The sequence below is a fragment of the Mchenga conophoros genome, linkage group LG23 (genome assembly GCF_057382185.1).
Source record: "Mchenga conophoros isolate Kocher_MC1m ecotype Shallow Benthic linkage group LG23, M_conophoros_male_GT1.1, whole genome shotgun sequence".
Classification (NCBI taxonomy): domain Eukaryota; kingdom Metazoa; phylum Chordata; class Actinopteri; order Cichliformes; family Cichlidae; genus Mchenga; species Mchenga conophoros.
The window spans coordinates 45,115,046-45,139,052 of NC_140547.1; the positions used below are offsets into that span (position 1 = coordinate 45,115,046).

At 42.9% G+C, this 24,007-nt stretch overlaps 2 protein-coding genes and 1 long non-coding RNA gene across 3 annotated transcripts in view; 2 read left to right on the forward strand and 1 right to left on the reverse strand.

Moving 5' to 3' along the window:
• Nucleotides 1–24,007, forward strand: part of LOC146548102 (NACHT, LRR and PYD domains-containing protein 12-like) — a 431,005-nt gene that overhangs the window by 277,140 nt on the left and 129,858 nt on the right. The gene's annotated exons all lie outside the window — the stretch shown is intronic.
• On the forward strand, nucleotides 277–23,668 carry LOC146548111 (ribonuclease inhibitor-like). Its single transcript, XM_085263804.1, has 6 exons — nucleotides 277–293; nucleotides 329–526; nucleotides 7,287–7,484; nucleotides 16,391–16,567; nucleotides 22,425–22,598; nucleotides 23,274–23,668. Exons 1-6 carry the CDS (start codon nucleotides 277–279, stop codon nucleotides 23,281–23,283), a joined length of 774 nt encoding a protein of 257 aa, XP_085119930.1. The 3' UTR covers nucleotides 23,284–23,668.
• Nucleotides 11,904–12,433, reverse strand: LOC146548112 (uncharacterized). Its single transcript, XR_014890914.1, has 3 exons — nucleotides 12,376–12,433; nucleotides 12,172–12,289; nucleotides 11,904–12,040 (listed from the first exon to the last, which is right to left on the reverse strand). It is a non-coding gene; the product is annotated as an uncharacterized LOC146548112 (long non-coding RNA).

Genomic DNA, 24,007 nt, shown 5'->3' on the forward strand with positions numbered 1-24,007 from the left:
GAAAAAGGTGTTGGACTTCAAATATGTCCATTTCTGTCACACTTCACCTTTAAAAGTGAAGCCATGTGGTTCCTGGAAGGAAAAACACGACTTTTTCAAGTCTTTGTCCTGTTTTTATGAGAAATGTACGACTTTAATGTGAAACATTCAGAGTTTTTTCTCTTGTTGTGTTTGTTTGAAGCTGCTTCCTGTTGGCTTCAGCTGTTTGGAGTTTCCATTTTCTAAACTTCTACATTCTGAACCTTCTTCAGCTCTGAACAGATGATGAAACACTGAATGATTTCAAGCACTTTGTCTAATAAACTTACATCTTTCATTCTTTATACAGATTGAAGAGCTGTGGTTTGTCAGAGATCAGCTGTGATTATCTGGCAGCAGCACTGAAGTCCAACCCCTCCCATCTGAGACAGCTGGACCTGAGTAATGACTCCCCCTGGTCGCCGACTAAGAACAACCTGCAGGATCCAGGAGTGAAGCATCTGTGTGGTTTCCTGGAGAGTCCAGGATGTAAACTTGAAACTCTGAGGTCAGTCAGCATGTTTTAGTTGTGCTGAGATGAATATGATGTGAAAGTTGTGCTGACACTAAACTGCAGACATCAGGCTGATATTATACTGATCCACACTGAGGATCTTCATGGTAAAGTCTGTTTTCTTCTTCTCTGGTTTAGTCCATTGACTGCAGCAGAACAATGTTCACATTTCAAACAGTGATACTCAACGTATGGCCCGCGGCCCACACGCGGCCTGCCCACCTTTCCTGATTCAGAGAGAGGGGACCCTGATTAACTGTGTAGCTTCTTCCTCACAGTTCTAAGTATCAGACACAACAATGAATAATCCACAGCTGACGGTCTTTAGCAGGTCAAAGGTCACGGCACACAGCACTCTGTGAAACAGTTTAGAGCAGGAATTCTTGCACATTTACAAACTGACACTGCTGCACGGCATGCTGGGTAATGCTAGCTGCTCAGGTATGGGTGTGGTAACGGCTGTGAGGCTCCGTGGCTGCAGAACACTGAAGAAGAGAAAAGAGAGGTGGAGGATGAAGAAAAGAGGCGGAGATGAAGCAGACGTTTAGCTCCAGAGAGGAGCTGTGTCTGTGTGGGCGGGGCTCAGGCAGCTCCGCCCACTCAGTTTGTTCCCTCCTGATTCATCTGCATGTGTTCTGCTTCACACTGCTCACCTCCACCAAAGACTTCACAAACATCTTCTTTCTTTGAGTCCAGTTTGTCCCACAAACACTTCCAAATCTCCTCCTCTGAGATTCTGCAGCTTCTTGCAGTGTGACTCAGCTGACTTCTGACAGACCACAGACTGGCACAGCATCCACATGTGTCTCCTTTCAAACAGGCTCTTGATGTTTCCTCCCACATCATTCTGGCCTCTCAGTCTCCTTTGTTCTCCAGCTCTGTAGCTCCAGCTGATGAAGCTTCAGTTTTCCATGTTGGTAACAGTAAACTCCAGCCTCTGCTGTCAGCTGGGTAACTAAACAGAGCTGCAGCACGTCTCTGCGGTGGTGCTACATCCAGCCTGCAGACGGCCGTCTACATGTTGTAGTGGTTTACAGTCACCAGGGGGCGCTGTCCCAGCCATGCAGGCAGTGGGCTGCTCTGCTTGTGCTGTTGTTGGTGAAGCTGAAGTGAAAGCGAGAGTTAAAACACTGAACAGTGTCCACTGAGCTTCTCATGCTATTCTCATGCTCAAAGAAGTTTAACAGGAAGGACGACTCGTCCATCAGGCGTCCAGCTGTCCGTGACCGTGTCCACAGCAGAGTGTGACCGAGGCTTCATGCTAACACGCACACATGAAGCTAATACCACCACGAGCAGCTGCTCAGTGGATTTGGAGGACAAATGTCTGCAGCTTCTCACAGGCAGTATGCAGAATGTGGATCTCCACAAAGACTGTGGAGAGCTCGTCCCACACTCTAAATCCAAACTTGTCTAAACAAAACTTCTCACACGTTCCCGTCACAAGTGTCTTCTAAGTGAAGCTACCAGGTTCAGGTCCAGCTTGTTTATCTGGAGCTGCAGGAGATGATCCATCCTCACAAAGCAACACAGCAGATATGCAAACGCACAACACAACCAAAGGATTCTCTCTGCATGTCTGTGGCTGATGCTGCTGGAACGAAGCTGTTTGAAACCTTGTTGTTCTGCACTTTGGGACCAGAAGAGGAAACTGAAGCTCTGTGCAGAGGGTCCAATGGAAGCAGCCAAGCGCTGTAAGTGTCTGCTGTACAGGGATGCTGATTCAGCTGTGGCTCAGTTTCACAGTGTGACTCAATAAAAGCAGCAGGAAATCAAAGGTTGATGCTTTCATCAGTGTGGAAATAAGAAAGTTTCCTGTGACAGACGCTGGAGCTCTTTCACTCTCAGCTTCACAGTTTCAGCTTCAAACTTCTTCCAACATGTTTCTAACACGGCCACATTCCACCTTAATGGAGCTGATATCTTGTGCATCAGCACATTTTCTAAAGGCAGCGATCACATCTTTAGTTTTGGATGTTTAACTGCAGATTGTTTATGTGTTTATAGCACATTAATTACAGCAGCAGCGTTGACCACAGTGCTGTACAAGAATCCAAAATAACGATTAAAATAACTCCTAATATTAATATCACACATCAAATATCAAATAACTCTCATGCTGTATTAAAAGCCAGTGAATACAAATGTGTTTTAAGAGCAGATTTACAGAGACTGACAGCAGGAGCTGGGGCTGTTCGATAGAACGATGTATATATGATGACCATATGAAAACGTCTATCGTTTCATATCACGCTCTTTGTTTCCTGCTTATGTGTTTGTGTTTTCCAGATAAAGCTTTCAAAATAAATCTGAAGATCCTGTTGAGAGTTTTCAAAATAAACACAATACAGTACTGCGGTCGCTCGTTTATCGAGTTACGTTCTAAAAATAAGTCTCAGAATGAAGTAGCAGCTTTATGTTTTACAAGTATTATAGAAGTTTTAAGGCAGTTAAACCCTCACTGCACACTTTCTACACTTTTCTCAGACAGGCATGAACATTTTCACACTTTTCTCTCTTGTTTAAACAAAGTTCAAACCTTCATAGAAAAATAAGTTCATTATTAAAGAGTGAAAGCAAAGTGTTTCTGAAACGTGTCAAATCAGCCTTTGCTGGCATTAAATGAGCTTCTGTGTGAGGAGCACTCGTCCATGGCCTGGGCTCCTCGCTGTCAGGTAAAGTTTCATAAAGCTTTTGAGTTTTTCTGCAGATAATGTTGGTGTCCAGCACGATGTTCTTTTTCCTGCGGTCACTGAGCCACAAAGCCAAAGCTGACTCCATCCTTACGATGTTCTTGTTGTGGACAGTTACAACCTTTTTGCCTCCTTGTTGAAACTATGATGGTCAGCATCTTCCTCTGCCTTTGGCTGCTACCACAGGTGCAAAACGTCTCGTCATCATTGTTGTTTGTTGGGACAAAACGTACAAACATACAGTGCAGCACTGCAGAGTCACACTGCTGTAAATTTGAACACATTCTGTACTGTACAGGAGACATGGCACGAGATTGGCTGACAATGGTCTACAGCCAATCAGGACGCAGAACACAATGCGCTGTAAAAAACAAAAACATGCAAAATTGCACAAAAAAGATCAGCGAAACAGCGAGGCCGCCAAAGGTGAACTGTGTTACAGCGAGGGACCAGCGTATATGTGGTTGTTGGGACGATAAATGTCTTTGAGCTTGTGTCAGAAGACGAGCTGCAGCTTTCTGGACCAGCTGCAGTCTTGCCAGGCAGGTCCCACTAACTCCAACATATAAGGAGTTACAATAATCCAGCTGGGACGTCATGAAAACGTGGATCGCCCGTTCAAGGTTTTTAAAAGATAGAAATGATCTCACCTTAGATAAAAGCTCAGTTTGAAGAAAGACCGCTGTACAACTGAGCTCAGCTGTTTTTCAAATTGCCGTCAAATATAAGCCCCAAATGTAATAATGCGATTTAATAAAAGAGCTGAACCAGTCTAATAGAGCGCCCTTGATGCCGCCATGCTCCAATGGTGAGGTCAAGATGCTGTGGTCAAGGCAGCAGTCAGATCCAAAAGCACAGCGGAGTCTCCTGATCAGTGGCTGATAAAAGATCATTAAGAACTTTCCAAAGTGCAGTTTCAGTGCTGTGAAGAGCTTTAAAACCAGACTGAAACCTTTACAACAGATTGCAGCTGAACAAATATAATCTTTTACAAAATCTTCGACAGGAAGGGAAGCTTTGAAATAGGCCTGAAGTTTGAGCGGACAGAGGATCCAGATCAGGTTTTTAGTACAGGCTGTACAACAGCATGTTTAAAACAGGCTGTACAACACCTGAACTAAGACTGCTGTTAAAAATCGCTAAGATGTCGGAACCAACAACCTTTAAAATCTTTTTAAACACGTGTTGGAACAACTTCATTTGGACAAGATGATGTCTTTATAGCATCACATCGTTCCTCCACCTGATCAAACCACACAGGCTCAAACTGATCAAAAACAGCTGAGCAGGTGAATATTTTAGCCCCGGTGCGATCTCGGGCGAGAGTATCGATGATGGCCAAAGGGCAGCGTCCAGCTCTACGGCCGCTGAAGAGCAGACTCAACAGACGCGCGTGATGTGGATCCTACTGCTCTAAAACTGGAGCTTCTTCAATCCATTAAAGAGGACATTAGTACGCTGTTAAAAGAAGAACTCAGAAATACTTTGAAAGAAGATTTTGACAATATAAGGGCTGACGTGCAAGGACTGAGAAATGAGATCGCTAACAGCATGGCGGCGACGTGCGGCGAAGTTGATGGAGTAAAGGTTACAGTGAAAGAAGCTGAGGATGGGCTGTCAATGTGGAGCGATGAGGTGACCACCCTGCAGTCTACAGTAGAGAGTATGAAGGAGGAGCTGTCTGACCTGAAGGATAAATGTGATGAAGGCAGGAAGCGAAGAGCTAACATCCACATCATAGGGATCCCAGAGGGCCTGGACTCGAGCTCCTCCACGGCCGTATCCGTGCTACTACGTGAAGTGCTGGGTATGGATAAAGACGTTATTGTCGACCGCTCACACAGGAGCCCTATCCTGAGAAAGCCAGCTGGTAACCCGCACGCCGTCATAGCCGAGCGTCACTACTACCAGGATTGTGTGGCTACGCCGTGCCAGGGCCCAAGCCCCGCTTGAGTTTAACGGACAACCTATTGCAATATTACGACTGGGCGATATGACCCAAAGTTCATATCTCGATATTCTTTAGCTGGATGGCGATATACGATATATATCTCGATATTTTTAAAGCCAGAAAGTACGAACAAAAAGAGAGTTCTTAGTCAAAGCTGTGTCCCAAATCTCACACAGGCACATTTATTAACATACAGCGTAGATGTACATGAAACAATTACTCAGAAATAAATGATCAGCATTTATTAAATAATAATGCTCCATAAATAAAAGAAAACTGTTGTTTTTGTGCATAACAAAAAGCTCACAATCGTGCAGTCAAAATGTAAACAGACGCTGAGCATAATAACAAGCAGCTGCTCTGTTCCCAGGTTCTACTGCGTGACTGACAGCCTGGAGTTTGAAACCCTCTTTGTAACCGTGTCTCTTACAGGTGCCATTTATGGTCCTTATACACACTCAATACAGTAATATTACGTTGAAGCAGAGTACGTATCACTCCGCGAGGCTCCTCGTAGCTGTAATGCTCCAACAATCCATCAAGCGGTGCGGCCTCGTAGCTGAGCAAAGTCGTACCAAAACATCTTTTGAAAGGTTTCTGAGCGCCGTGTAGCACATAAAATCGGTTCGAGGTCAGTAAGCACAACCAGAATTCATCCATAAGCCGCACTGTCGATTTATGAGAAAATTACAGGATTTTAAGTGCAGAAAATATAGTTTATGGTTTTCCTTTGATCTTAGCAAATATCTACGCCTCTAATTGGGACGATCACAGATTTTTCACTAATGTCTTTGCGCGGCTCCCCAATATGTCATCACACAATATCATCTTTGAGGGAGACCTAAACTGCTCATTATCTGCTATGGACCACAGTTCACACAAAAGTACACTTAGTCCAAAGTCAGCATGCGTCATTCAGAGCTTTCTTGATCATTATGGGCTGGCTGATGTATGGAGATTTCATAATCCTGCTTCACGTCAATACTCTTTTTTTCTAATGTCCATAAAACATATATTTGTATAGAAAAACGTCTCCCTTTAGTTACAGAATGTGATTATAAGACTCTGGTGATTTCTCCTCTTGTTTTTTCAATGTGTATTCCTGATGCCTGCTCCAACTATCAGCCATGGAGATTCAACTCAGTGTTGTTAGCAGATGAAGAGTTTGTCAGTTACAAAAGGTCTCAAAGAGATTTTTTTTCTATCAATCAGACCCCAGAGATGTCATCATCAGTCATTTGGGAATCTCTAAAAGCATCTGAGAGGCCAAATAATTTCATTTTGTGCCAAACAAAGTGCAACACTGAAAGAACATCATCCATAAATATTGAGTAAGAACTGGACTCTCATACAGCGAGACTCAAATGCCTTTAAACATCAGCTTATCCTGCTGATCCAAGTCCAACACTGAGTTTGTAAAAACATGTTTGTCAATCATTTTGTTTGGTTTCTGAGGAAAAAGATTCAATAACTTGCTGCTAATACACAACATTTCATCATATTTCCTCATAACCCTCTTTTGTCTGACCATTTGATCCCATTTGAATTTGCAATAAAGGATCCACAGAGTTTGGTGACAATAATGACAGTAGATGTTTGTGTGAAAGTGCTGGAAGCAAATGAGTGTGTGATGTTCTTTCAGTGTTGCACTTTGTAGACGCTCCCTGAGCACTGGTCTCACAGCCAGCTGCACATAGAGACCAGTGTTGTTAGTCCAGGTCAGAAGATGACTTGTTGGAATGAAAATGAGCTTGTAGTTTGTCTGCTTTAATAATGTGACTGGAAAAAGGTGTTGGACTTCAAATATGTCCATTTCTGTCACACTTCACCTTTAAAAGTGAAGCCATGTGGTTCCTGGAAGGAAAAACACGACTTTTTCAAGTCTTTGTCCTGTTTTTATGAGAAATGTACGACTTTAATGTGAAACATTCAGAGTTTTTTCTCTTGTTGTGTTTGTTTGAAGCTGCTTCCTGTTGGCTTCAGCTGTTTGGAGTTTCCATTTTCTAAACTTCTACATTCTGAACCTTCTTCAGCTCTGAACAGATGATGAAACACTGAATGATTTCAAGCACTTTGTCTAATAAACTTACATCTTTCATTCTTTATACAGATTGAGGGACTGTGGTTTGTCAGAGATCAGCTGTGATTATCTGGCAGCAGCACTGAAGTCCAACCCCTCCCATCTGAGACAGCTGGACCTGAGTAATGACTCCTCTTGGTCTTCGACTAAGCACAAGCTGCAGGATCCAGGAGTGAAGCATCTGTGTGGTTTCCTGGAGAGTCCAGGATGTAAACTTGAAACTCTGAGGTCAGTCAGCATGTTTTAGTTGTGCTGAGATGAATATGATGTGAAAGTTGTGCTGACACTAAACTGCAGACATCAGGCTGATATTATACTGATCCACACTGAGGATCTTCATGGTAAAGTCTGTTTTCTTCTTCTCTGGTTTAGTCCATTGACTGCAGCAGAACAATGTTCACATTTCAAACAGTGATACTCAACGTATGGCCCGTGGCCCACACGCGGCCTGCCCACCTTTCCTGATTCAGAGAGAGGGGACCCTGATTAACTGTGTAGCTTCTTCCTCACAGTTCTAAGTATCAGACACAACAATGAATAATCCACAGCTGACTGTCTTTAGCAGGTCAAAGGTCACGGCACACAGCACTCTGTGAAACAGTTTAGAGCAGGAATTCTTGCACATTTACAAACTGACACTGCTGCACGGCATGGTGGGTAATGCTAGCTGCTCAGGTATGGGCGTGCTAACGGCTGTGAGGCTCCGTGGCTGCAGAACACTGAAGAAGAGAAAAGAGAGGTGGAGGATGAAGAAAAGAGACTGAGATGAAGCAGATGTTTAGCTCCAGAGAGGAGCTGTGTCTGTGTGGGCGTGGCTCAGGCAGCTCCGCCCACTCAGTTTGTTCCCTCCTGATTCATCTGCATGTGTTCTGCTTCACACTGCTCACCTCCACCAAAGACTTCACAAACATCTTCTTTCTTTGAGTCCAGTTTGTCCCACAAACACTTCCAAATCTCCTCCTCTGAGATTCTGCAGCTTCTTGCAGTGTGACTCAGCTGACTTCTGACAGACCACAGACTGGCACAGCATCCACATGTGTCTCCTTTCAAACAGGCTCTTGATGTTTCCTCCCACATCATTCTGGCCTCTCAGTCTCCTTTGTTCTCCAGCTCTGTAGCTCCAGCTGGTGAAGCTTCAGTTTTCCATGTTGGTAACAGTAAACTACAGCCTCTGCTGTCAGCTGTGTAACTAAACAGAGCTGCAGCACGTCTCTGCGGTGGTGCTACATCCATATGCAAACACACAACACAACCAAAGGATTCTCTCTGCATGTCTGTGGCTGATGCTGCTGGAACGAAGCTGTTTGAAACCTTGTTGTTCTGCACTTTGGGACCAGAAGAGGAAACTGTGCAGAGGGTCCAATGGAAGCAGCCAAGCGCTGTAAGTGTCTGCTGTACAGGGATGCTGGTTCAGCTGTGGCTCAGTTTCACAGTGTGACTCAATAAAAGCAGCAGGAAATCAAAGCTTGATGCTTTCATCAGTGTGGAAATAAGAAAGTTTCCTGTGACAGACGCTGGAGCTCTTTCACTCTCAGCTTCACAGTTTCAGCTTCAAACTTCTTCCAACATGTTTCTAACACGGCCACATTCCACCTTAATGGAGCTGATATCTTGTGCATCAGCACATTTTCTAAAGGCAGCGATCACATCTTTAGTTTTGGATGTTTAACTGCAGATTGTTTATGTGTTTATAGCACATTAATTACAGCAGCAGCGTTGACCACAGTGCTGTACAAGAATCCAAAATAACTATTAAAATAACTCCTAATATTAATATCACACATCAAATATCAAATAACTCTCATGCTGTATTAAAAGCCAGTGAATACAAATGTGTTTTCAGATCAGATTTACAGAGACTGACAGCAGGAGCTGGGGCTGTTCGATAGAACGATGTATATATGATGACCATATGAAAACGTCTATCGTTTCATATCACGCTCTTTGTTTCCTGCTTATGTGTTTGTGTTTTCCAGATAAAGCTTTCAAAATAAATCTGAAGATCCTGTTGAGAGTTTTCAAAATAAACACAATACATTACTGCGGTCGCTCGTTTATCGAGTTACGTTCTAAAAATAAGTCTCAGAATGAAGTAGCAGCTTTATGTTTTACAAGTATTATAGAAGTTTTAAGGCAGTTAAACCCTCACTGCACACTTTCTACACTTTTCTCAGACAGGCATGAACATTTTCACACTTTTCTCTCTTGTTTAAACAAAGTTCAAACCTTCATAGAAAAATAAGTTCATTATTAAAGAGTGAAAGCAAAGTGTTTCTGAAACGTGTCAAATCAGCCTTTGCTGGCATTAAATGAGCTTCTGTGTGAGGAGCACTCGTCCATGGCCTGGGCTCCTCGCTGTCAGGTAAAGTTTCATAAAGCTTTTGAGTTTTTCTGCAGATAATGTTGGTGTCCAGCACGATGTTCTTTTTCCTGCGGTCACTGAGCCACAAAGCCAAAGCTGACTCCATCCTTACGATGTTCTTGTTGTGGACAGTTACAACCTTTTTGCCTCCTTGTTGAAACTATGATGGTCAGCATCTTCCTCTGCCTTTGGCTGCTACCACAGGTGCAAAACGTCTCGTCATCATTGTTGTTTGTTGGGACAAAACGTACAAACATACAGTGCAGCACTGCAGAGTCACACTGCTGTAAATTTGAACACATTCTGTACTGTACAGGAGACACGGCACGAGATTGGCTGACAATGGTCTACAGCCAATCAGGACGCAGAACACAATGCGCTGTAAAAAACAAAAACATGCAAAATTGCACAAAAAAGATCAGCGAAACAGCGAGGCCGCCAAAGGTGAACTGTGTTACAGCGAGGGACCAGCGTATATGTGGTTGTTGGGACGATAAATGTCTTTGAGCTTGTGTCAGAAGACGAGCTGCAGCTTTCTGGACCAGCTGCAGTCTTGCCAGGCAGGTCCCACTAACTCCAACATATAAGGAGTTACAATAATCCAGCTGGGACGTCATGAAAACGTGGATCGCCCGTTCAAGGTTTTTAAAAGATATAAATGATCTCACCTTAGATAAAAGCTCAGTTTGAAGAAAGACCGCTGTACAACTGAGCTCAGCTGTTTTTCAAATTGCCGTCAAATATAAGCCCCAAATGTAATAATGCGATTTAATAAAAGAGCTGAACCAGTCTAATAGAGCGCCCTTGATGCCGCCATGCTCCAATGGTGAGATCAAGATGCTGTGGTCAACACTGTCAAAGGCAGCGGTCAGATCCAAAAGCACAGCTGAGTCTGAGTCTGGTAGTAGTGACGCTCGGCTATGACGGCGTGCGGGTTACCAGCTGGCTTTCTCAGGATAGGGCTCCTGTGTGAGCGGTCGACAATAACGTCTTTATCCATACCCAGCACTTCACGTAGTAGCACGGATCAGGTTTTTTAGTACAGGCTGTACAACAGCATGTTTAAAACAGGCTGTACAACACCTGAACTAAGACTGCTGTTAAAAATCGCTAAGATGTCGGAACCAACAACCTTTAAAATCTTTTTAAACACGTGTTGGAACAACATCATTTGGACAAGATGATGTCTTTATAGCATCACATCGTTCCTCCACACAGGCTCAAACTGTCACGGCTGGGAGCAGTCGTGTGGTGTATGAAAAAAGGATCCAAAATGCAGGTACTGGATGAGGTGCGAGTGAGTGTTTATTTACAGCAGTGAGAAGGTGACAAAACAGGAAGAGCAGAGCGGGGAGTAAACAAACCTAAACTGGGAAAACTAACGAACAAAACTTAAACCAAACACGCACGGGAGGAGGAGCAAAATGCACAAAGACAGATGGCAGAGAGACGCAGAATGAATACCGGGTAACAGAATAATGCAGACTGACATGGAATTAAAAAGACGACGCGACAGAGAGCACAGGAAAACACAGGGCTTAAATACACGGGGAGTAATCAGGGAATGGGCCACAGGAGAGAGACACAGCTGGGAGCAATTAGGCTAACGAGACAGGGGAGAGGTAAAACTGAACACACTGACATGAGACATGAACTTTCAGAATAAAACAGGAAACTAACAGACACAGAGAACCAGACAGGACACTGAACTTGACAGGCAGACTCATGAGCAGACACAATAACACCATGGACAGACAGAGAGAACACAAGCAGGCATGAAACAAAACCACTAACACATAGCAAACCTAAACAAAAGACAAAACAGAATAACCGAGAACAAAGAATAATATTAGTGATGGGCAGATGAAGCCTCATGAAGCACTGAAGCTTTTCATCCAATTGCTTCACCCCAGCGCAGAGCTTCTTGAAGCTTCATTTGCTCTAGTAGGACACCTACTGGACGTAAAAATATTAGTTGGCATGAATTTGAAGAGTGTGGCCTTTTGCACACAGCCTGTGAATGTCAACAACAAAAGGAGTGTGTAAAGCATCTATATTGTAGTGATGGCAGTATACTGTGTATATTTATACTGGCAGTATGGAAAATGATCATTTGGAAATGCTTAAAATGGAAATGATCATTTACTGTGAGGTGAGGTGTGGTTGGGGTGTGGACAGTAGTTGTGCTTTTGTAACGTTGAGGTATGGACAGCTACACACTGAGCCTCAGTCCTGCCTGTTCACATTTTATTCTGTAAAAACTACATTTTCACTGCTTTTACGTCCTTTTTAGTGGGGAGAACATAGCTAGGATTTAATGATTTAACAAATCTTTTGAATCCTTTGTCCTCCACAATGCTAAATGGCTGGGAGTCCTCAATCACCATGGTAACCAGGTCTTCATCTATTTGAGATTGTTCTCCTGAGGAAAGACAATAAAGGCAAAGCACAAATATAAATATCACACACGTAACTTATTACAGCTGTATAATATTGTTATATCATTTAGTAACATTACTGCATGCTATATTATCATGGCATTTGATGGCTCACCTGGTCTTGCTCCACAATCGGTGTTCCCCTTATTCTCATGCAAAGCTCTGTAGTGCCTAAGCATGGATGAGGTGTTGTTGTTATATCCCAGCTCCCTGGCACATAGCAAACACTTCACCTTGTACAAAAGTACAGACAGCTTAACATAAATTGTATTGCACCATCAGTATTATGAAAATACATCTTCTGTAGAAATTTGCATACCTTGTTGGGAGGAATAAGATCAAAATGTTCCCACACAGGGGAGGACATCCTCCTCTTCTTAGCTGGCTCCATTCTCTCCTGACTTTCTCTCCTCACTCTCATAAACCTCCAAACTGTCTCCAAACTCTCACTAACCGCAGCTCTCCATCAAACACCTACATTTTGAATGAAGTCTGAGGGGTTTGTATCGCTGTCATATCTCGCGGCAAAGTTCGAACCACTTCATGAACCAGTCACGTGGTACAGCCGGGCAGCGAGGCTTCGGACGTCATCATTTTCAGCTCCTCCCATATATGAAGCAAGCCTCTGTACGCGCATCGCGGAAACGCCCCCTCCATTACTCGACACAAGCTTCGAAGCCTCGATACAGAACGTCACATCACTAAATAATATAAAGAAACACAATACACCGAGTCCTCAGACTCAGGACCATGACACAAACTGATCAAAAACAGCTGAGCAGGTGAATATTTTAGCCCCGGTGCGATCTCGTGCGGCGAAGTTGATGGAGTAAAGGTTACAGTGAAAGAAGCTGAGGATGGGCTGTCAATGTGGAGCGATGAGGTGACCACCCTGCAGTCTACAGTAGAGAGTATGAAGGAGGAGCTGTCTGACCTGAAGGATAAATGTGATGAAGGCAGGAAGCGGAGAGCTAACATCCACATCATAGGGATCCCAGAGGGCCTGGACTCGAGCTCCTCCACGGCCGTATCCGTGCTACTACGTGAAGTGCTGGGTATGGATAAAGACGTTATTGTCGACCGCTCACACAGGAGCCCTATCCTGAGAAAGCCAGCTGGTAACCCGCACGCCGTCATAGCCGAGCGTCACTACTACCAGGATTGTGTGGCTACGCCGTGCCAGGGCCCAAGCCCCGCTTGAGTTTAACGGACAACCTATTGCAATATTACGACTGGGCGATATGACCCAAAGTTCATATCTCGATATTCTTTAGCTGGATGGCGATATACGATATATATCTCGATATTTTTAAAGCCAGAAAGTACGAACAAAAAGAGAGTTCTTAGTCAAAGCTGTGTCCCAAATCTCACACAGGCACATTTATTAACATACAGCGTAGATGTACATGAAACAATTACTCAGGAATAAATGATCAGCATTTATTAAATAATAATGCTCCATAAATAAAAGAAAACTGTTGTTTTTGTGCATAACAAAAAGCTCACAATCGTGCAGTCAAAATGTAAACAGACGCTGAGCATAATAACAAGCAGCTGCTCTGTTCCCAGGTTCTACTGCGTGACTGACAGCCTGGAGTTTGAAATCCTCTTTGTAACCGTGTCTCTTACAGGTGCCATTTATGGTCCTTATACACACTCAATACAGTAATATTACGTTGAAGCAGAGTACGTATCACTCCGCGAGGCTCCTCGTAGCTGTAATGCTCCAACAATCCATCAAGCGGTGCGGCCTCGTAGCTGAGCAAAGTCGTACCAAAACATCTTTTGAAAGGTTTCTGAGCGCCGTGTAGCACATAAAATCGGTTCGAGGTCAGTAAGCACAACCAGAATTCATCCATAAGACGCACTGTCGATTTATGAGAAAATTACAGGATTTTAAGTGCAGAAAATATAGTTTATGGTTTTCCTTTGATCTTAGCAAATATCTACGCCTCTAATTGGGACGATCACAGATTTTTCACTAATGTCTTTGCGCGGCTCCCCAATATGTCATCACACAATATCATCTTTGAGGGAGACCTAAACTGCTCATTATCTGCTATGGACCACAGTTCACACAAAAGTACACTTAGTCCAAACTCAGCATGCGTCATTCAGAGCTTTCTTGATAATTATGGGCTGGCTGATGTATGGAGATTTCATAATCCTGCTTCACGTCAATACTCTTTTTTTCTAATGTCCATAAAACATATATTTGTATAGAAAAACGTCTCCCTTTAGTTACAGAATGTGATTCTAAGACTGGTGATTTCTCCTCTTGTTTTTTCAATGTGTATTCCTGATGCCTGCTCCAACTATCAGCCATGGAGATTCAACTCAGTGTTGTTAGCAGATGAAGAGTTTGTCAGTTACAAAAGGTCTCAAAGAGATTTTTTTCTATCAATCAGACCCCAGAGATATCATCATCAGTCATTTGGGAATCTCTAAAAGCATCTGAGAGGCCAAATCATTTCATTTTGTGCCAAACAGAATAAAATAGCGACCGAGCGCCTCTCTCAGTTAGCTGATGAAATGACTAAACTACATGCTGTGTACAGCCACTCTCCTGAGCCTGTATTATATACACAGCGGTTACAATGACAAACTGAATACAATCTCATATCTACAAAACAGGCTGAGTCAAAGTTGCAGCTACGCTTATGAACATGGAGGAAAAACAGGCGAGTTATCAGCTCACCAGCTACGACTAAGAACAGCTAACCAACTATCCTTGAGATCTACAATGACCAGGGAATAAGGTCTACAGACAACCAAACTATCCTTGAGATCCACAATGATTTCAATAAGGTGTTTGATATTCCCTCCTTGGGAGAAGATGCGATCGCTAGTCTGGAGGAACCTGTCTCTAATGTTGGAATTGAAACGGCCGTACGGAGCATGCAGTCTGGAAAATCTGCTGCCCCGACGGGTATCCATCTGATTTTTTCATAAAGTTTTCTGACCGACTGAATTCACTGTTAAAATCAACTTTTGAAGAATCCTTCCTCTCACAGTCGTTGCCTCCAACAATGCATCAAGCAGTGATGTGTTTAATTGTAAAACAGGAAAAAGACCATTTAGATTGTCGTTCATGTCGTTTAATATCTTTGTTCAACACAGACACCAAGATCCTGGCTCAAGTGTTGGCCCGTCGCTTACACAAGTATTTGTCCTCCATTATTTCACCAGACGGGCTTTATTAGGCACTCTTTTTTTGAACATTAGAGCTCTATTAAATATCATTTATACCCATGTTAAAGGTGATACATTGGAAACTGTCATTTGGCTTGACGCAGAAAAGGCGTTGGATCGGGTGAGATGGGATTTTTTTTTATACGCTTAAAAAATGTGTCTTTAATTTTGTATCTTGGATAAAAGTATTGTATTGCTCCCCTCTAACAGCCGTCCAGACTAACAATAATCTGCCCCCCAGGACAGGGATGCCCTCTGTCTCCTTTTTGCCATTGAACGGCTAGCTGTTGCTCTGAGACAATGTGTTGGTGTTGAGGGAAAACATCGAGGGGGTATCGAACATGAAGTCTCTCTTTATGCCGACGACATGATTTTATTTATTTCCAACCCATCGAACAGCCTCCACAAACTTTTGGATAGACTTACAATAATAATAATAATACGTTTTATTTATAGGCGCCTTTAAGAGCCTCAAGGTCACCTTAATGCATACTTAAGGAATTTGGGACAATTTCTGGATATAAAGTGAATTTTGGGAAGAGCGAGGCAAAGTGTATCTGTACGACAACTGGGGAGTTTTGTGTATTTTAGCCCCTTTTAAACCCAGCTATAAGAAGTTTAAGTACTCGGGCATCTGGGTGACAAGAAAACCACAAAGACTTGTATAAAACTATCTTCCTTTATTGTCGAAGCTTAAAGAGGATTTTGGAAAACGTGAGTTTTGCCTCTTTATATTTATGGTGGGAATGCAGAACAAGGAGCAAAGATGAATGTGATGCTGAATCAGCAGAAGACTTGGACTCATTTGATTCCAGCTTTGATATCATTGATTTCAATATGTCCATTTCTGTCACACTTCACCTTTAAAAGTGAAGCCATGTGGTTCCTGGAAGGAAAAACACGACTTTTTCAAGTCTTTGTCCTGTTTTTATGAGAAATGTACGACTTTAATGTGAAACATTCAGAGTTTTTTCTCTTGTTGTGTTTGTTTGAAGCTGCTTCCTGTTGGCTTCAGCTGTTTGGAGTTTCCATTTTCTAAACTTCTACATTCTGAACCTTCTTCAGCTCTGAACAGATGATGAAACACTGAATGATTTCAAGCACTTTGTCTAATAAACTTACATCTTTCATTCTTTATACAGATTGCAGAGCTGTGGTTTGTCAGAGATCAGCTGTGATTATCTGGCAGCAGCACTGAAGTCCAACCCCTCCCATCTGAGAGAGCTGGACCTGAGCTCCAACAACAAGCTGCAGGATCCAGGAGTGAAGCATCTGTGTGGTTTCCTGGAGAATCCACGATGTCGATTTGAAACTCTGAGGTCAGTCAGCATGTTTTAGTTGTGCTGAGATGAATATGATGTGAAAGTTGTGCTGACACTAAACTGCAGACATCAGGCTGATATTATACTGATCCACACTGAGGATCTTCATGGTAAAGTCTGTTTTCTTCTTCTCTGGTTTAGTCCATTGACTGCAGCAGAACAATGTTCACATTTCAAACAGTGATACTCAACGTATGGCCCGCGGCCCACACGCGGCCTGCCCACCTTTCCTGATTCAGAGAGAGGGGACCCTGATTAACTGTGTAGCTTCTTCCTCACAGTTCTAAGTATCAGACACAACAATGAATAATCCACAGCTGACTGTCTTTAGAGGGTCAAAGGTCACGGCACACAGCAGACAGTCAGAAATATTCTAACTCTGATCATTTATCAGTTGTGACACTGTGAGACTTGATCAGAGGTGTGATCATCACAGCAGAGGCCTTTGTGTCAAAGTCACTGAGGATCAAACAGAAACACATGAAGCAGATTTTCCTCTTCTGGCTTTTTATAGCAGATAACCTTCAAAATATTCTGCAGTCGATCAAAAACTGAAGCAAACCATGAAGCAACATGTGAACATGAGCTGATGCTGCTGAAGTGAAGCAAAGTTACAGAGGTTTGATTACAGACACAGCTGAGAGTTTGTAATCTGTCATCATTTTAAAAAGTTTCCATGGAACAGCAGAAATGAGGCTTTACTGTCAGAGGCCGACAGCACTGAACACAACAGCAGACTGGTGGCTAATAAACAGTGAATGATGCAGAAACAGATGTTTGAAGCTGTTCTTGGAGTACACTGAGAGAGAGAGAGCTGTGCAGGCAGGAACAGCCAAAGTCAGAGAGAATTCATGAGCATGTTTATCAAACGTGAAGCAGAGTTTGGATCTTCTTTTGCTGCTGCTTCACTCAGTTTTGGTTGGAGACAGATGAAACCTGCAGCTTCAGGATCTGTGAGCTGTCCACTTTCAGCCCCGACGGCGTGTCCGTGTACGTGCCGTCGAGTGAACGATCCACGCTCTGTGTTTCCATCTTTGTGTGTTTAGCTGCTCTCATTTACTGTTTTATCTGTTTGCTGCTTGTTGAAATAGTTTGTGAGCTTTAACCTGAGATTCTGGCAAAATACATTTATATTAAACATCGATTCAGGATTGAATGAATCAACATCGTTTTATTCAAATTAAAACCATTTAAATGGGAACATGAATTTTTTACAGCCGCCTCTAATGCTGGGTAATGTCAGCTGGTCCATGTGCAGCTGGCTGTGAGGCTCAGGGAGCGTCGACAAAGTGCAACACTGAAAGAACATCAGTGTTGTTAGTCCAGGTCAGAAGATGACTTGTTGGAATGAAAATGAGCTTGTAGTTTGTCTGCTTTAATAATGTGACTGGAAAAAGGTGTTGGACTTCAAATATGTCCATTTCTGTCACACTTCACCTTTAAAAGTGAAGCCATGTGGTTCCTGGAAGGAAAAACACGACTTTTTCAAGTCTTTGTCCTGTTTTTATGAGAAATGTACGACTTTAATGTGAAACATTCAGAGTTTTTTCTCTTGTTGTGTTTGTTTGAAGCTGCTTCCTGTTGGCTTCAGCTGTTTGGAGTTTCCATTTTCTAAACTTCTACATTCTGAACCTTCTTCAGCTCTGAACAGATGATGAAACACTGAATGATTTCAAGCACTTTGTCTAATAAACTTACATCTTTCATTCTTTATACAGATTGAGTTACTGTGGTTTGTCAGAGATCAGCTGTGATTATCTGGCAGCAGCACTGAAGTCCAACCCCTCCCATCTGAGAGAGCTGAACCTGTTCAACAACAACAAGCTGCAGGATCCAGGAGTGAAGCATCTGTGTGGTTTCCTGGAGAGTCCAGGATGTAAACTTGAAACTCTGGGGTCAGTCAGCATGTTTTAGTTGTGCTGAGATGAATATGATGTGAAAGTTGTGCTGACACTAAACTGCAGACATCAGGCTGATATTATACTGATCCACACTGAGGATCTTCATGGTAAAGTCTGTTGTCTTCTTCTCTGGTTTAGTCCATTGACTGCAGCAGAACAATGTTCACATTTCAAACCTTCAAAGAAGAAGAAAAATCCTCCACTGGAAAATTCACTGTGAAACTCTCAAACTCTTCATTGCACCTTAAAGTCTGTGTGACACTGAAATCCAAAGCAAAATGTGCGTTTGCTTTACAGACAGCAGTCCAACACAAACATACACACATCATCCAAAACACAGTCCAACATCCAAATCTCCTCCACTGCCAGCATGAATGATGGGAAAGAGAAGGAGGAACACTCTGACATTCAGGGTTAGAATGAGTTTCATCAAGCAGACTGTGAATATCAAAGCTGCATTAGAAAGCTTACATGAATGAATGAGTGGACAGAAGTGGACAGAGATCATCTGAAGCACTTCAAAGGCTTTAAATCAGCACATTTCTCTTTATTCTTTATCAACTCTGTTAGTTTCTCTCAGTTTTCTGTGGAATGAAGCTAACAGCAGGCTAATAAGATGCTGACCAATAGGTTTCTATTAAAGGTTGTAATTTGTATATGAAAAAGTGCTTTGGCTCAGCAGGGATCAGCTTACAGGTAGAATACAGCTGCTGGATGGGATTAGCATGTCATAGCTATCTACCAAACTGCTAACTGGGGGATTTCAGGCCATCTATGGATCATTTTTGCTAACTGTTTATTCAGCTTAGGCTCACAGGGCTGCAGCCTGTGCCCTAGCTGTCATAGGGCAAGAGGCGTGGTCCACCTGCACAGGTGAGCAGTCCATCACAGGGCCAACAGAGAGCGACAGAGAAGCACTCCCTCACATCCACACCTACAGCCAATGTAGAAGCACCAATGAACCTAAGCAGCATTTCATTGGACTGTGGGAGAACATCCAACCTCCACAGAAAGGCCCAGCTGACCAACAAGCTTCAACCTACAACCTTCTTGCTCTAAGGCACTAGTGCTAACCACTTTTGCCCATTTCAGCCCAAATCCTGCATCTTCCTGTTTCTGACTCCAGGCCAGCTCCACTAACACTTTCTCATCAGACACTGCCACCTAGTGGAGGAAGTCTTAGTTCCATTTGAAGCTTCAGATTACAGTTAGTTCCTTTACAAAGAGGTGGAGGTGGTGGGGCCACAGCACCATCATCACTGAGTGCCATAGGACACTTAACCTTTGTTTCCATATGCTGGGAACTTCCTGTTGTTCCAAGGAGGACTGGAAAATGTGTGAAAATCTCCCAGTCAGTTCCTCACAGCACACTTCAATCATTTCCCTCCCACAGCATCAGGACCAGGGCTTTTTCTCTCTTTGGTCCCACTAAGAGATTTCCACACAAACACCTCATCAGTGGGACTCTCAGAGCTACCAGCCCTTTGCTACAATCACAAAGCTCTTCATTGAAATCAATGATATCAAAGCTGGAATCCAATGAGTCCAAGTCTTCTGCTGATTCAGCATCACATTCATCTTTGCTCCTTGTTCTGCATCCCCACCATGGACTTCATTCCTTTCCAAGCCAGCCTTGAGTGTCCTTTATTCAGCTCATCCTCTGCTTTACTTTTACACCTGATTTTAGCTACTTTATCTCTCTTTCAACAGGTTTCTGTGCCTCAATCTTTTTCTTCTCTCCCTCATAACAAGACAGCTTCTTCTGCCTGAGAACATGTTGGAGTGATTTACTAATCCAGGGCTGCTTATTGGGGAAAATACTTCCTGTTTCCAAAGTAATCCCCATTTTTCCCAGAAAGAAATGTCAGTAGAAATTGATGATCTAAGGGAGAACATGAGCCTTTCAAAAGTCCCAGTGGGTGCAGTCAAAGCAGTCCCTCAGTCCCAGTATAGAGTCTTTGGTCCAGACTGGAACAGCTGTGTGCCCAGTTTGAGCTCTCTTCAGTGCTGTGACCTGACAGACCCAGAGGGGCCATCACATCACATTTAGAAGCTCCCCTGATGGAGCCACAACACATGTCCAATACTTAGTCTGTCTTGTTGGACCAAAAGCGTAGATTTGGTTTTGCCATTGGTGGGGACGAATAATTCAACCACCGAACTCTGCCCTGTTTCTTTTTTTTTTTCCCTTTTTGTTTTGGCTTCTTAATAAAAAGAGGAGAAATATACTTGCCTACATATGCTATTCTACATGCTTTTAAACCATTTAAAATCACAATTCATAGTTTTATATGTGAATTATATAATGTTAAATTACTATTAAACAAATGACTGACTAAAGTATTTTAGGCTTTAGTTTACTTCAGCCATAATCCATATAAGTCAGGTATCATACAAAAATAAAAATAGAGTCATGACAATAAAAGAATATGACTTTAAGGACTTAACAACATTACTTCAGTTATAACACCAACATCTGTTATATTTTGGCACTAAGGGAACACTGAATGACCTGGTGGGTTTTGTCCATAAAACTACTCGTCTAAGATTACCACAAAGTAAAAGATCTCTCAGCAAAATTATGCAACATTTTAGGCACTATTGCTCCGATCAAATCAGTGAGCTGGGATGTTTTATTCTAAACATGAACTACTGTTACAGCAACAGACATGGACTACTGGCGTCCCACACAACTCAATGTCCACTATGTGAAGGAGCCAAACACAGGCCTGCTCCTCTCATTAACTGAGATAAACTGCTGGCATATTGGTTTTGCATCTATACTGTCCAGTGTCTCCTGGTGGACATACAGCAGCATTGTTTAATCTCATTTGAGTCACTGTTGACCTTACCCATGTTTTTAGTCTTCTGAGAGCACTGAGGCTTCTTTCAGCCTCAGTACCTGCGTTTTATCCTCAGATTACAATTATTATTCTGTGCTTGATGTGCCTCACCTTTGGCCCTGGCTCCTCCCCTCTGACTGCACTAGGACATATTGCCACCTGATAAAATTACACATTGATTCGTGCCATATAAAAAGTGAGACATGTCAATTCAGATTCTTTGTCAAACATACACTAATGAATCAATTTACAGCAGCAGCCTAACAATTGTCATGATAATAAATACTAGTTAATCTATAGCACCAACTCATCAGCCAGTCACCTGTGACCTCGCCTCTTCACCTCTGAGCTACAACATGGCAGAGCTGCCTCTGTCACCTGATGAATAACAGTGAGACATTCCACATACATGCAGTCACACATGTGCTTCAAATACAGTCATGAACCAACAAGTCATCATCCAATTCCACCTGTGATCTTGTGTCACCATTGCTCTCTGAGCTTTGTGTTGGTTCTTCTGTCACCTGACAAATAGGACAAACATGACAATAAGAATAAAATGTGGAGCTGCTTCAGTGTTTCTGTCAATTTGTGCAGATCTTGACTCATCAGTAATGTTTGTAGGCTGAGTGCATTTTTAAAACAATTTGTGCAAACTGCACTACAAGGTGGATATTTGCAAAATAATGACTACCTCATGACATTTTGTCGCAAAAATTAACCCTATGAATATGTCAGCACCATTAGGATGAAATTATTGTGTCACCAACATTTTAATGTTAGACGTATAATTTTAACAGCCTCTGTGAACTAATAACTAAAACAAATCTGCGCCCTTGTGTTGGACCAACTGGAAGAAATGATTCAAGGACTTAGTCACAGAACAGAGATTCAAATCTCCAAAATCCAACTGGCTGCATCAGGACATATAGTCTGAAACTCTGCACAGTTTCCTGTTTGAAGCTGCTTCCTGTTGGCTTCAGCTGTTTGGAGTTTCCATTTTCTAAACTTCTACATTCTGAACCTTCTTCAGCTCTGAACAGATGATGAAACACTGAATGATTTCAAGCACTTTGTCTAATAAACTTACATCTTTCATTCTTTATACAGATTGGAGGACTGTGGTTTGTCAGAGATCAGCTGTGATTATCTGGCAGCAGCACTGAAGTCCAACCCCTCCCATCTGAGATTGCTGGACCTGTATGGAAACAACCTGAAGGATCCAGATGTGAAGCAGCTGTCTGATCTTCAGCAGAGTCCAGACTACAGACTGGAGACTCTGGGGTCAGTAGAGTGATGGAGTGAGTGGGTGGTGCTGTCAGCAGTATTGTACTAAACACAGTCAGTATGAAACAAAGATCCAGTGTTTCCTGTAAAGCTGCAGCTTCTCAGTGAAGCTGTGAGAGGAGAACGGTGACAGGCTTCAGGATTGGACACAAACACTTCCTGTTTCTCACCTTTATGGTCACCATAGTAACGGCTGACACGCTCTGATCAAACACTGTCAACAGCCAATCAGCTCTCTGAACAAAGCAGCACGCAGGCCAATGACTGCATTGATTTCCAAGTTTAAAGCAGTGAAGAACACAGTCTGTAGGTGAGGAAGAATTTAGTGAGAGCAGATGTTTGGATGGAATTCCTCCAGTTAACAGCTGGAACCGTCCATCTGGATTGTTGGGCTTGTTGTTGGGGTTCCTACAGAGCTCAGAGTGGACACACCAAGGTTCTTCTAATGAATGAAAGTCCAAACTCAAACTAGGAGGGAAAAACATTTTCAGCAACTTCAATAAAAATCCAAAGATTAGAAAAAGTGAAGCAACAATGAGTCCTAGTACAGTCCCAGCACTGACGTCCCTGCTGCTCTTTATACTGGATGTGCTGCATCACTGACTGACAGCTGATGAAGAGTCTCTGGAAACACTCGTTTATCTCCTCTGCTCTTCCTCCTTCTCTCTGCAGGTGGAGCTGATGATGGTAAACAGGACGGTGTGTGTGCTGAGAGAGGAGCAGCTGTGTCCTGATGATCCAGAGAGGTTGAAGCAGCAGCAGCTTGTGTGTAGAGACGCTCTGACTGGGCCATGTTACTGGGAGGTGGAGAGGAGAGCTTCATCCAGCAGTGACTGACAGAGGAATGAAGTGCAGATGACTGTCAGTGCTGCAGAGTGAACTGCTCTGAGAACAGCTCCACTGTCAGACACAATGTAGAGTCCAGCATCAGCCCTGTGTGTCCCTCTGGATCTGACAGAGGATCATCAGTGTATCTGGACTGCTCTGCTGCTGCTCTGTCCTTCTACAGTCTCTGCACAGTCTCTGTCTCACTCTGGAAAGATTTTACAACTTGTTGTAATTACAGAACGTTAATATAATATTCAAACATGTGATCTTCTCTTTATTTCTGAATCTTTACCAAATAAAGAAAAACCAAACTAACAAACAGAAGCTGTCGTGTCCTTTTTCACCACATCTGTGAATCTTTTCTGTGTTTTTCCTCTTTTCCTCCTTCCTGCAGCTCCATCTTCATCATTCTGTGTCCAGTATATGTGAACACGTCCAAAGCATCTGAGCCTCATGTTACCCGTTTGTGTGAGTTACGCCTGTCGTTGTGTTGTGGTGTATAAATAAGGGGCAGGAGACAGCGCTGGATCTCTGAGTTCTTTACTCTCAATTTCTGCAACATCTGCAATATCTAGAAA